The sequence below is a fragment of the Peromyscus maniculatus genome, chromosome 2 (genome assembly GCF_049852395.1).
Source record: "Peromyscus maniculatus bairdii isolate BWxNUB_F1_BW_parent chromosome 2, HU_Pman_BW_mat_3.1, whole genome shotgun sequence".
In the NCBI taxonomy this organism is placed as follows: Eukaryota; Metazoa; Chordata; class Mammalia; order Rodentia; family Cricetidae; genus Peromyscus; species Peromyscus maniculatus.
The window spans coordinates 165974548-165988504 of NC_134853.1; the positions used below are offsets into that span (position 1 = coordinate 165974548).

Sequence of the window (13957 nt, forward strand, 5' to 3'; positions counted from 1 at the left end):
CAGCAAACACTGGGATGACTCTAAATCTTCACGCCATAACCCATGTCTCATGAATAAAGACTGAGAAGGGCCAGCCGGCCCCTCACGGAGGGGCCGACACTACTCCTTCCTGCTCAGCTGCAGTCAAGCAAGGGGTGGTGCTGGCAAGATGTCCACCCCCTGCCCCTAAGCTATCTGCTGGACCCCAGCTCCAGGAGCAAAAGCTCTATAAAAAAGACTTCTGGTTTCACCAAGACACATTAAAGAATTAATTATAAAGTAAAGCTGGAGGAGAAAATTAATTTTAGAAACACAAGAGGTTACTTTTTTTCCTAGAGATGGGGGAGGAAACAGTTATTTTCGTTTGCATCCTGGGGCACAAGCTGGGAGCTGTCCAGTCGATAACCTGGCCATCAGAACAAGGTTTGTAATTAAAAGGTCAGTGACCTGGAAAGCCAGGCCCACTCCCAGAGCTTCTCAGTAATGACGGAGCTATTAAATTAAGACTGTTATGAAATCAATGCTAAAAAAGCTTTCATGGTAACGAGATTCCATTCAAGGACATGCAAACTACCTCATGAAATGGACGTAAATGATAAAAAAGAAAAGTAATAAAAGAGAGTTAAATTGAAATCTGTGCAAGAATTTACTCCCCCCTTAGAGGACTCCAGTGAGAGAAGCCCTTCACCTCCACCCCACCACCAAGGTTGAGCCCACCAGGATTCTTTCTTTCCCAAATTCATTTCCACAAGGAGGGAGCTTCCAGAAACAGAAGGGTACACTCTGCTCCCCCTTTTAGGAGAAGAAAGTCATGGAGAGGTGTGGAAGAAGCCCTTGGCTAACACACTTGAGAGGGTACCACCCTCCCGGCTCCAAAGGGTTCTGCAGAAAAGCCTCCGCTGATGCTGAGAGCTCCACCAGGGCAGTCAGCGGACAATTCCTCACCCCTCCTCCACCTCATCTGCCTTCAGCCTCCCAAGCACAGGCATCTCATCGGCCCAACCTGTACTCAGCCTGCAGAGCATGCTGGGAAGTGCCTTGCCTCCTATCCTATATTTTGTGGTATCAAATCGACAGCAGCCCATGGACAATGTTCTCCAAACCTCCAAGTCTCAGGACTGCTGCTACTGCTGTTTCTAGACTGACTACTCGGCCTCCTGGGCTGCAGCCTGCTGAGAGGCCCACTGCCTGCCTGGCAAGAAAAGCCTCTATATATAGCCCAGCTCTGTGAGGGCTTCAACCCCACACAGTCCAACTACTGTCGCGTGTGGCTGACTCTACCATAGCTGTGTCCATCTGCAGAATCAAGAAGCTGGACACTATACGAAAACATTCATTCTAATATTCTGAAGGTGAACAGCTGCTTTTCTCTTTCATCAAAAAAAAAAAATCCTGATAATAGGAAGAATTGCTGTAAATTACATAAAATGGCAATACAAACTTCAAAGAAAATGATAAATGATTCTAATAACTTCATGTTTCTCATTAATGACTCTATATTCCGACTTTAAAGCATCTAAAAGAGATCACAACACAAACAACAACAAACCAAAGAAGACAGACCCTTGTAGACCAATGCTATCTCACTTCAGCCCACTCCCCACCCCCATCAGAGAGCTCAACACTTAACCTGTCAGTAACAGAGGCACAATGCAGCCCCTGCTTGGGGATGTGTTTTCACAATAAAACAAACTCGGCGGATGCCTAAAGTAACCCTCATTTTCCACTGAACTGACATGTACTACAGGGACCTCAATTTCTATATTAAATATTAAATAATATTAAAAGAAAAACAAAATTGGATTTGCTTTTTCAGGAAAGAGATGTTTATTAAGGAAAAAAAAAAGCAAGTCAGATTATAATTCAAGTCAGTGCCCCACTGCAATTCCCCGAAGTGACATGCAAGGCAGAGCCGAGGCTGCAGAGCTGAGAGCTCTCCCAAAGCCAGCGCCCCAATCCCCACCTCAGCCCTGCATAGAGCAGACCTAGAGCAAGGTGCCAATCCTCTTCCTTCCACAGCTACCGTGAGGGACAGGGTAGATGCCCCTTGCCCATCCTCATCACGGACGGTGCCAAGCATCCTGGTTGTATAAGCCTGACCCAATGAATATCAGGAATTTTAGAAGTGAAGTTTAAATCCACGAAGGGGCTTTTCTTCCCCAGACACCGATCAAATCTTGGAATTCTTTGCCCAGAAAAGGTCTGCCAGAACTTACCCTATTGGGATTCACCTCGGAAATGGATAATTACTGACTGAAGGAGCATTTTAGAGGCTAATGGAGATGGGTGATTAGCTTCAGTGATTCCAGGCTTAAGTACAGGGTAAACCAGTGTGGTTCTCTTTAGAACAAGAAGGGCTAGGGAGCCTCCCTGGGTTCTCAACATCCAAATTTCTAAAGACTAACCTGAATCAGGAGTCCACTCTACCAACAACGCTCATCTCTTTCACAGCTCTGTGCATACATCGCCCCTCAGAGACATCCGACAGCCTTTAAAATGGCATCCCCCTCCAGCCCTGGCACCTGTCACCTGACACACCATGGACTTCACTGTTCCATTTGTTCATGTCCTGTCCCCCACCCTGTTGGAGCAGAAGTTCTGTGAGGACAGAGTTTTTGTCTTTTCTGTTCTCAGTGAATTTCCAGTGGAAAGATCAGGGTATGATATAGAGTCGATGCTCATTCCTGGGTGAACTGATTAATCAATCAGCTGGATGTTTTCCTTTCTTCTTTCTTTCTTCTTTTCTTTTTCCTTTTTTCTTTTTTTTTAAAGAACAACAAATAATAATTGCATAAATCAGCTCCCCCTCTATAGTGGTTATGAGCCAAGTGACTCAAAAGAAGTATTATTTGGTCCAGAGTTTCTCCCTCTCGCTCTCTCTCTCTCTCCCTCTCCCAGTCAGGGATTTATTAAAATTAAACAGATTAGATGGAGCTCCTGATACTAAAACTGCTCAGCAAAGCCTGCGGTGGGGAAGTGCCGAGCAAACACCAGAGACATTTGTCTCTAAATTGCTCTAAATACCTTCTGCAAATGAAATTCTAACCCAGCTGCGTTTGAGAGAAAATGAGGACTAACTGGTCATTGTCGGTAGAGGAGAAGATCAGACAGTTATAATACTGCACAATGTACTGGGCTAAGGATCTCTCAGCAACCATAGATTTTGTCTCAGGTTACCCCGGGTAATCAGCTCAGCTTTTAGGCTCAGCTTTCCCCTGCTTCAATTCTTTGATGAGAGAGCTGAAATCCCCAAGCTTTTATGATTAATTACTCCCTATAGGTACACATATTTCAAGGAAAATCTCTTTTATGGCATGATGCTTGTGGAGTAGAGAGGCCAGCCAACACACTCCAAATTTTAATAATCTCCTAATGATGGGGGTGAGTACCATGCAGCTAGAAAGCATGCAACTCCTTCCTGGGGACCTTGCCATGGGTCTGCTGCTAAGCAGCTGCTGTGGGTGAAATGTTTGGGCCTACTGTGCCCAAACCCTGTGAGTGGGGCCCTGTCAGTGGCTAGAACACTGTTTTGGTCCCTAAGCAGCACTTCTGGATACCACAGATGTGCTTAGAAATGCCATGAAAACATCCCATCATCCATCCCAGTTTAAAAAAAAAAAAGATGGAATTACCAGAATTTTGAGGCCAACATTCTAGCTTTTAAACAAAAAATAGTTTTGGAGTGAAGAACATCACAACCACCCCCACCCCCAGTGTTATGTAAAGCTCTTTAAGTAGCTTCCTAGATCTCTAGAAAAGTAAACATCCTAAGAATAAAAGTCCACCTTCTTTTTGGTTGGTAGTTGTTTTTGCTTTTCAAAAAACCAAATACACAAGAGAACCAGAATAAGTTCTATCTGCTTCAACAATACGGAACTTATCAGGATCCATTTTATCCCGGCCTACAGAAATACCATAAAAATCAGGAATTTACCACTTCAATAATCTGGAAATCCTTCTGCTGTGTTTCTGCACCTCGTTCCCTCATTGTCTGCTTCTCTGTAGTTGCACTGAAGCAGCTGGCCTCTCCTAGCCCAAGCAGGTCATTTTGTGGTCAGGTCACTAACAGACTGACCAGAAAGCAGGAGTCCTCCACTTTTATTCAATGGGCCAGTTCTGCTACTGAATGCTGACTGTACCATGATGCTCTTGGCCTCATATCTGCTGCTTAATTGTTCAAATCCTGTTATTTCTCTGCTCCACTGTGAGTAAAGAAATGTGCATCCCACTGAGGGGTGGCCACCTCACCACTATGTCCCACCCACACACGTGGACAGCCATGGCGACCCTTGATGTATTCAGCACCTGTCTCTAGCTATAATTTCCACTGCCCCGGCCCTGGTCCTTTCTACAGACCACTCTACACTGCAAGGAAACCTGTACCTTTCTTCTTAAGAAATGCTCTCCTGGTTGCAAGTGGGCTCTGCCGGACTCGAGAATTCTGTAGGAACTTCACTGCTGTGGCAATCTGGTGGGGGAGATAAAACAGAGAGAGTAAACTTCAGTAATCTGAATTTCAAGGCCAGAAATTTTGAGTTCCCAGGGCCACAGACAAAAGGATATTGTTGGGATCAAATATATAGCAAGCAACTTCTTTAACTAGAAACCCACCTAAATAGAAGACTAGGATTCCCCGTCTTCACTGGCTTCCCATTTCGGAGAGGAACAAGTGGCGCCTCCTTGGTTTAGCTTTTCAGACCTGCACTGAACTTCTCCTGCCTTCCTGGTTCAAGCTGCTGCTTCAGCCACACTCAGCTACTATCCCTGTACCATGCATACTCTCATTCTGGGAGGCTTCCCTTTCCCATCTCGACCTGTCTACATACTATACAACACACCAAACACACTTTTTTGTGCATGCGCAGGAGCAGGAGCATACACACACACACACACACACACACACACACACACACACACACACACACACACACACACACACGGGGGGGGGGGGGGACCCTTATAGAGCCTGTTCTGACTCCTCAGAGCTTTCCCTAAATCAGCAAGGTCTTTCCGGTCTTCCTATTCTCTTTAGTTCTTCAGGGCTGTGATGTGTACCATATAATTGAAGACATAATTATACTGTCTTCTCATGTTCAGGCTGCCTTCCCAACTACACAGTAAGGAATGGCAGGAAGAGGCGATGCTCCCTATCTAGTACCTAGCAAAGTACTGGAGTTGAAGGGGTTTGTAAAGCAGACAAACACATGACTGGCCACACTGGTCCCCCCAGTTCGGTGAAGCTGAATTCTGATGAGCCTTTGAAGGGCAAAGTTCGGGATTCCCTGGCTACAAGTCAACAAATTGACAGACTATTCCCCAACCTCTGGTATGAATATTATTTGATGAAATCTTCATATATACAAATAAGTCAAGCAGGGGATGGAAGAGGCATCAACCCCCACACTCGGCACATTGCAAGGCATGTGTTTATGCTGCCTGACTGCTATCCACAGCAAACAGGGTCCTACAGGACAGGAAGTGCCAAGCTGCTCCAGGAGGAAAGAGGGCTGTTTAGAATGACTGGCACTATTCACCTCATCAAAACCAAAAGCAAAGCATGGTCTCCTGTTAAGGTTAAGGCTAATGCAGTTCACTCTCAGGGGCCAGAAGTAAGGATGTTTCTGTGATCCTAAATTAAGGGCAACCCTGAGCCAAGATTGAAACAGCAAGTGCTTTAACTATGAGTGATGTTCAGGTTGCACATCACCTCCTGAGACCAGAGTTCTCAGGAACAAAAAGAAATGAAGGCAGATTAGGAAGAGAGAGGAAAAGAGGAAGACAGCCAGGGAAACGCCTCATTCTCCCGATAAACCCTCAGTGGGAGGCTTACCCTGGGCTCCTCCTTAAAGGTCAGGCTCAGCACCCTGACCCTCCAGAACTGGACCTGTCCCTCCAGAGATACTACTGCTCTCAAGAGCCATCCCCCTGTGGGGGATGATCCCCCCAACACTGCAAACTGCTCTGACTACCATCGCAAACTGCAGGGCAACCACAGTTCTAGGCTAATGAAAATTCAATGTGGGAGCTTGTAGAACCCCCAAACTGATACTTCCGTCTCTACTAGATCACCTCAGGTTACACTGGAAAAAAAAAAAGGAAAGTCTAACAAACCTCTACAATGTTATGATGAAAAGACTGCGAGGGAGGAGTACCGAGGAAGGGCAGAAAGGAGAAACAAGAAAAAAAGAAAAATGGGAATGAGCAAAAGAGATGGAAGTCCAAAGGAGACACACAAGAAAGGGGGGTGGAAAGAGAGGAGGAGGATGGAAAGAGGAAAGTTGCGGGGTGTGCTATGCTCCAGAAAGAGAAGGGATAGGCACACGTCACAGGCCCTCAAGGGTCACCACCAATCCGCATTGCTCAGATGGCTCAGGTATAACTATGTTCACCTTGCGAAAACCATACACCTTCTACATGTTAGAAAATGACAGTACTGGTATCATGCGGCAGCTTCTGGCTGTGCTGTGTGTACCAGGTGTCACAGGAAATGTGGATGAACAGGTCTTGGGCACGAGATGTGGACCACACAGCTCCTATCATTCACCCATACAAAGAGAAAGCCTTCCCGCATCCTTCCAAAATTCCCCATGACAGAGAAAGAAGACAGAACCACACCACTAAAATGCCCAGGTTTCACCTTGCTCTTTTAATACAGTCCTTGGTATATGCATTTCTGGTCAGAGAGCAAAGTTCTGATGGGTTTAATGGTGCACTCAATGCAGTGCTTGGCGCATTCCATCAATTTTTTTTTTTTAAAAATTGCATCTCTTATTTCTTTAAATACATTAATCAGCCTAGTGTAGGCAAAACGGATCCATCGGACAATGCAATAAACATGAATTATCATCTATCCAACACGCATAATGGCTTAAAAATACATAATAGCAGGTGTAGTTTAAATGATTAGTTATTACACCTGTGGTGGGTCTGATTCAATTGGGAAAAATCATCTTTAATAGGTTAAAAGGTTTAGATCACCATGCTTTCCTTAAAGTGGCTGCAGAGAGGGAATGATGGAGTGCTCTGTCATTAGTAATTCATTTAAGAAAAACGTGGGGGATATAGCAAAGAACAGCATAAACGAGCGAATCCAATTTAAACATCAGGTAAAGTAGAAAACACCTTTTAAAAAAGCAAGATAAATGAATTTGGAAGGGAGATGAAATTGACGTATTTATTTTAACGGGAATTTGACAAAGTCCCGGCACACTTCAAACTTGCAAAAATATGAACAATTTCTTTTAAAGTTTCCACTCACTAATTTCAAGTCATATAAAATAATACTGCCAAACACCTACATAAAGTGTTTTTGAGGCTCATTTATGTTCCCCTTGATCTTTGTCTGAAAATGCAGGCGACAGGCAAATCACATATTTAACAGCACCGATATCACTACGCTAGATGCAAAAATATAAAGCACCCAAACTAATAGCCTCAACATAATGTGCTGAATAAGAAAGATACCCAGATAAGCGGCTATGTGTAAGTGCGAACACACGAAAACCTCTCTTCTCCTTTCACTAATTATTTCTCCAGCCACTCTTCACTCTTCTCCTCCCTCCCCACAAGACACTAGCACATTGAAGGGGGGGGGCATAAAGAACTTGTCCAATCTAGAATTTTATAGCCCTATGATTCATGCATTGATGGTAAAAAGATGTCCCAAAACTCCTTACCCATAATGCAAAGATCTTTGCCCACTGAATAAACTGCCAAGGTGCTCAGTTTGTGCCTTTCACCAGCCTATTGTTGGACACTTTTCATTAACTTCATGAAACAATTCAACTGACTTCCCTCTGCAAAGGTCCAACACACAGCACGCTTTTGTTGGATCCACCGATGGGGTGCCTGCGGCCTATCCTGTATTATCATTTGATTTTCTAATTAGAAGATGAATGTGACTATTCATGGGTTATATTTGTGCCCAACTAAATTACATAAATTCAGGCCAAATCTTCCGCCTCAATGTCAAAGATGTAAACCGGAGACGGGAACTTTATTGCACATGTTGTGGGAGTGCAGCGAGCGCTGGAGAATTCTGGCGCAAAGCTCCTGATGCATTGCTGGGCCACTTGCTGTGGAGTCGCTCGCTCCTCACCTTAGGCTGACTGAGTTCTTAATGAGTGTACCCCGAATTAGCAGGAGCTAGTTTGATTTTAAAAATTAAGGATGAACTCAGAAAAAAAATCAGAAGCAAAGTTTCTCATTTCCCCCAACTGTCCCAACAAGCAAAACAGAGCAACTCTGCCAACCATCAACTCCATGATTTTAGGGAAGTGTGTAATTTCACTGCTTAGCCCTTTAAAGCTACAGGAAGAAAATGCAGAAGATAAATTCTCTTCTCTGCAGTCTTGAACAGTGGTTACATTGGAGTCCCTGACCATGACTTGGGGAGAAAGTAGGGGAGGGCTTCAGCTGTAAAATACTTTTGGATTCAAGATAACTGGCCACCTGAGCAAGCTCTGTACAGCAGGGAGACCAGGGTCTGTCACTGCATAATGAACGGGAGCACAGTGCATTCCGGGTGATCTGCTACTCCATGCTAAACACACAGAGTGGGGTAAGTAAGGCCACCAGGAGAAACCCAGGGTCCTGACTGGCTTCACTGAAGGACACTTCCTATGTGTTTGCCGATCTCCTCCAAAAGCCCTACACACTGTGATCTACAGAGCACACACTTACCTTCTGTCTGAGGGGACGGGAGAACAGAGCCTGCCTAATAATGAACCTGGGGTTTCAGGGAGTCTTAGGCACTTTGCACCTGACATGTAAACCCTGATGCACTGTCTCTGGTGACACTTATTTGGAATGCCACCAATTCCAGCCTTCCTGTGTACTACGTACACATCTATCTCCTAAAATGTGAGCATTCATTAGCCAGTTTAAAATATTAAAAATATTCAAAAATGAATGACCTTAACAACCAAAGCCACGTCCTTTTTAACCCAGGGAGGAGCACCCAGAGGGCAGGAGAAGTGACCAGACACAGGCCGGAAACCCCACTCCAGTGCCCCGTCGCTCCCGCACTGCTCACAAGATGAAATTGCCTGTGAAAGGCTCCCCACTCCAGCTCTAAAGCAGACACCCAGAATCCTGTTAACAGGCACTAGACCAAAGCCAGCTTGAGTTTTAACAAGGGCTGACTTTAAAAGCCAGGCAATGCTGAAGAGAGAGCCCTCGTGAAGCAGAAATGTTGCATTTTAGTAAGAAATCAGTACTCTGTCAGGAGTTCCTTGACAAATATGGTCATCGGTGGCACAAGGAAATAGTTGCAAAGCAGCTGTTAATCAGAGAAACACATCGCAGAACGCTGATGCTAGCACTCGTGAAAAAATGCAACGGGCTAATTATGAACCCATATATCTCACTAAAGAGGCTGTGTGCCTTGAGACTCCAGGCAGAGCACACTCGGATCCAGGGTCCTAGGACAACAGAATTCTGGTTTGCTGCACCCAGATTCCTCTCTGGTCTACAGTTCAGTGTCAAGCTCTCTGTTCTTTCTCAATTCTGCACTCTCTTTCTAGGTAGGGCACAGGCTAGGGAGGGAAGGAAGCAGGGGCGACCACAAGCCACATTCCAAGACACTGCAGGAACACATCCAAAAGGTGACAGACCTTAATAAATTAAAGCAGACAAAAAAACCTATGAGCCTGCAAAAAGAAAGGAAATGTTGGAATGGAGAGGAAGTGTACCACGAGAGCAAATATGTGGGAACTTCAATGGCCAGAATCAAGAACAGCATCGATAAACAAAAAAATAGAAACAACACACAGTCCAAAGCTCAAAGGAAGAAAGGGAGCTTCCAGAAAGCTGCTACCCAGGCGTGAAATTCAATGCACAAAAGCTAAGGGTCTCACGGCCAGGTACAGGAGGGAAAGTTAATATGCAGAGGAAGGCTCGGTCAGCCAAAATTCAATACGGTTTGCTGCAAGGACAAGGAGGAACAGGCTCCCCGAAACCAGACTAGGGGAAGGGGGAGGGGCGCCACAGCACACTCAGAGCAAAACCACTGGAATGGCAAGAGGGGAATAACCTTGAGGTGGACATGCAGTCAGGAACCCAAGCACAGAGCCAAAGTGCCCCCTAGCCGGAGCCAGTGGTGGCGCAGGCCAGAGGTGGCCGCTTGGCTAACTCACACAGCCCAAATTAAGTGTTTTCACTCAGGGAAAATGAAATGTTTTGCAAGATGAAACAGAATGAAAATTGAGGTTTTAGGTAATTACTAGTTGGCATTTACATATCACGGGCTGGTTCAACACCTATTCATTTTCCTCTTTTATTTAAAAAATTGCTCATTAAAAATGAACAGATGACAGTGACAGGGTTTTGGTTGTTTTTTTTTTTTTTCTTTAATATTCGTTCCCCTTCTCTGAGGGCTACAAAATTGAGAGGTACTTTTTAGTCCATTTATCTACACATTAGCACACAAGCATGGGTGCACACACTTCCATGTAATTTATAGTAAGTGGGGAATGGCGAAGACAAAGTGTCCACAAACCCCAGAAGTTCACAAACTAAAGACAGTGAACTGAACTTAGCTAGCTCTGTACCTAGGAGGGATGACCGATCACGTACCCTGGTGCTCAAAGGGTTAAAGGAAGAAGTCTCTCTTTGGATTGGAATTTCCTTGTTGTGGTCACTGTCCTTCCCCCTGCAGTGATTGTGCTTGTGAGCCCTGACTTCCTTTGTTTTATTCTCCTTGGTCCTTTTGTTTTTCACATTAAAGAAATAAAAAACCGCTGGCAGAGGTGCAGAAGAGTTGACATGATACAGTACAATATATTTTAGGGGCTATTGCGTAAATCTGTATTTAGGGAATTCGAAGCATGCATTATTGACCCTCGTCTCTCTTAAAACATTGATATATGAAGTAAAAGCCTCTATGAAAAGTGGCAACTTCACATGGGCAAAAACTACCTTTCAAAGTGAAATATCTCTGTCATCTACATTTTTTCTTGGCCCTAGTTAAAAATACTGCATGAGCGACTCGCCAGAATGACACTGTTTTGTTGTTTTATGGGAGTAGTTCTCCCAGAGACGCATGTGGTGGTAACCTCGTCTTAAACTGCCTCACACTGCTCAGTACCCAGCAACAGTGGTCTTAGGGACAGAGTGACTTTGAAGAGGGTTTTCTGCTCAGCAGAGGACTCTGGGCCAACTTAAGGCACAGAAGGAGCTGGAGCATGGATGCGGAGCCAGGCAGGCTGCAGATGCTGCAGTGAGCCACTGAGCACCGTCGTGGTCGTCACACAGAAGGAGTGAAATACACAAACTCACTATAGAGGAAATGAAAACCCCAGCCTCTGGGCTGAGAAGATCAAAGTTCCTTTTTAGGAAAGGTTGAGAAGGAAAAGGATTTTCTCCTTTAGGGGGAAAGAAAAGCAAATTTAAATGCCTTGTCCCCACACATCCCCACCTGAATTTCCACAGCAACCCTCTAATTTTTGATGCAGCCAACAAAGCAGTTACCCAAAGAGGGAAGAAAAAAAGGATGACATTTGCCTTTCCCTTGGCTTTGAAATCCAACTGGCAGCAGATTGTTTGAAGTCCTGTTTAGAGAAGAAACTGTAATAGCCTCCATACTGAAAAGAGGAGGGAAATGCCATTATACACGGATCACGGTAGCAGTGACCTCAGCAGAGAAGGCAAAGAGCTGGCTGTGAGCCGGAGGTGCGGCTAGCTAGCACACCAGCAACAGAAATGAAAGGTCTATGTGCCAGAGTTGAGTCGCCAGAGTTGAGCACTTGGTCCTGGGAAGCACCAAGAAGAGTGAGGAGCTCAAAGACCATCACAGCATTTCTCAATAGCTCCTTGACTGTTCTTCTCCCAGTGCCCCGCTTTTACAATTTCAATATTCCTCTAACTCCCTGCACTGTTAAAAGAGGAAGCAGAAAGCACCTAGGCTTGGTGTTGTAAAATTAATGAAGGTGTCAAGCTGTTGAGTTGAATCACTCCAAAGGAATGTCATGACTCAGTGTCCAAGACCTCCTTAGAAGAACCATGAGCTCACACGGTGACGGTGGCTGGTGACTCCAACACTAAAAATATGTAGCAGACAGTGCCTAGGACCTTCCCTGTAGTACCTAGGTTCTTTCTCTCTGTTGCTGGCTAAATTGTAGCGCTCCACTTGGGGAGCTCTGGAGCTCGGGTGCTTGGCAGACAGAGAACTGCTTCAGCTCCCACTTCTGAAGCCTGGACCCAAGTCCTCTCTTGTCATGCATGGCTAAGCTGTGGTATAATCGTGATGGGGCCGAAGAAAGGTTGTATCCCTGAGAGTGGCAACCCTGAGCATTCAGTCATTACTGGGACCTAGACACGGAATAAATGACTAGCAGGTGGCGGGCAGAGCACTCCCTTCTGATCCAGGGCACAACAGGCTCATGGGTACCAAGGAAGAGACACTCTCACCAGGAACCTTCGTCTACCATCACACACGGCACAAAAATAAAATGGTTTTTGTTTTGTTTTGTTTGGCTATGTAGCCTAAGCAGGCCCAGAACTCACAACCTTCCTCTTTCATCCTCCCAGGAAGCTGGGATTACAGGCATGTGCTGAAATGTTTGCATGAACTAAATACTTTTGAGAAGTCATTAACTAGCACCTCTGACAACTATCTAATAGGGGAAAAGACCTAATGGAGGACCGGGATTCAATTCCCAGCACCCAGAGTGGTTCACAGCTTTCTGAACTCCATCTCCAGGGGTTCCAACACTCTTTTGGCATCTGCAGGCACCAGACACACAAGTGGTACATAGACAAGCATGCAGGTAGAACACTCATACACAGTAAGTGAATTAATTAATTAATTAAAGATAGCAAGAATGAGAAGTGACAAATTTGGGTAGCTAAAGATCACCTTCACATCTACCAAGAAGCAGACCCATGGCTAACACAAGACCACCAAGTCCTAGTTCCTGCTGTTACTCTAGAGAATTTCATGGCCCAAAGGGGAAAAGCAGAAGTATGACTTCCAGAAGCATGATTCATAACAGAGTAAGCTGGCAGGCTTAGGAACTTTCAAATTGATGGTAAAATGACAGGGATTGGAAATGTACTATTCAAATAGTGGGAGATGAGCAACTCCTCTTGGAGGGAAGTTATGCTTTTCAGCAGACACACAGGCCTACACATTGAGCAGAGATGGGTTCTCCACTGGAATCAGCTCTAGCAGCAAGTGAGGTGGCAGGCACCAGACGTGCCTCATATCCACATGAAACAAGTTCATGACCAGGTCATACATCTAATGATAGGGTCCCTAACACAAGTCCCATGTCTATAGACATCTTCCTAAGTAAGAGTCCCATGCAAAATGTCCAGCACAGAGGGACCTCTCATGCCCATGAGGAAGATGTACTGAAGTAAGGACGGCACAAGTGTCGGACCTGTGCCATGGGGGATTTCTTTAGTATGAAGGCACAAATTTAATATAAAAAAAAAAAATCCTCAAGCAGCTCTTCTAATGAACTTCAATTTAGAAATTTTCAGCTCAGCAAGGAAGCCTGTCACACACAGTAACAGTTCTCAGGGTTGGGAACCATTCAGCAACCTTCCCCTAGACATCCTGAACATTCTGTTATTAACAAGCCCAGCTATTAAGAAACACACATATCAGGAGTAGGTGGTAGCAGTGCTGAGGAAGAGGCCGCAGCCGCAGCCGCAGCAGCAGCTTGTGGCAGCATTCGCCTATAGTCCTAGCACTTGGGAGGCAGAGGCAGGCGCATGCGTGAGTTCCAGGACAGCCTGGGCTACACAGTAAGATCTTGTCTGGGGGAAAGAAAAAAAAAAAAAGATTCCACAAAGGCCTAGTAAATGCCAGAGCCACGCTGGCCACAGGACTGCATCTCACCCACAGAGGAAGGTGGAAAGAGCCTTGTATGTTAGTCTGATGTTCTTACCAGCCCTGGGCATCTAGAGCAGGCCAAATGAGCATGCAGTACACACAGCATAATGCTAACTTTACACAGTTCTCACCATTAAG

The 13957-nt window shown here is 45.2% G+C and overlaps 1 protein-coding gene across 1 annotated transcript in view; it reads right to left on the reverse strand.

The window, feature by feature from the left end:
* Pex14 (peroxisomal biogenesis factor 14) overlaps positions 1 to 13957 on the reverse strand; it is a 150208-nt gene that overhangs the window by 82796 nt on the left and 53455 nt on the right. Inside the window, exon 3 of the mRNA XM_076563519.1 lies at positions 4363 to 4447. Within this exon, the coding sequence (XP_076419634.1) occupies positions 4363 to 4447 (85 nt within the window). The remainder of the gene's footprint in view (positions 1 to 4362; positions 4448 to 13957) is intronic.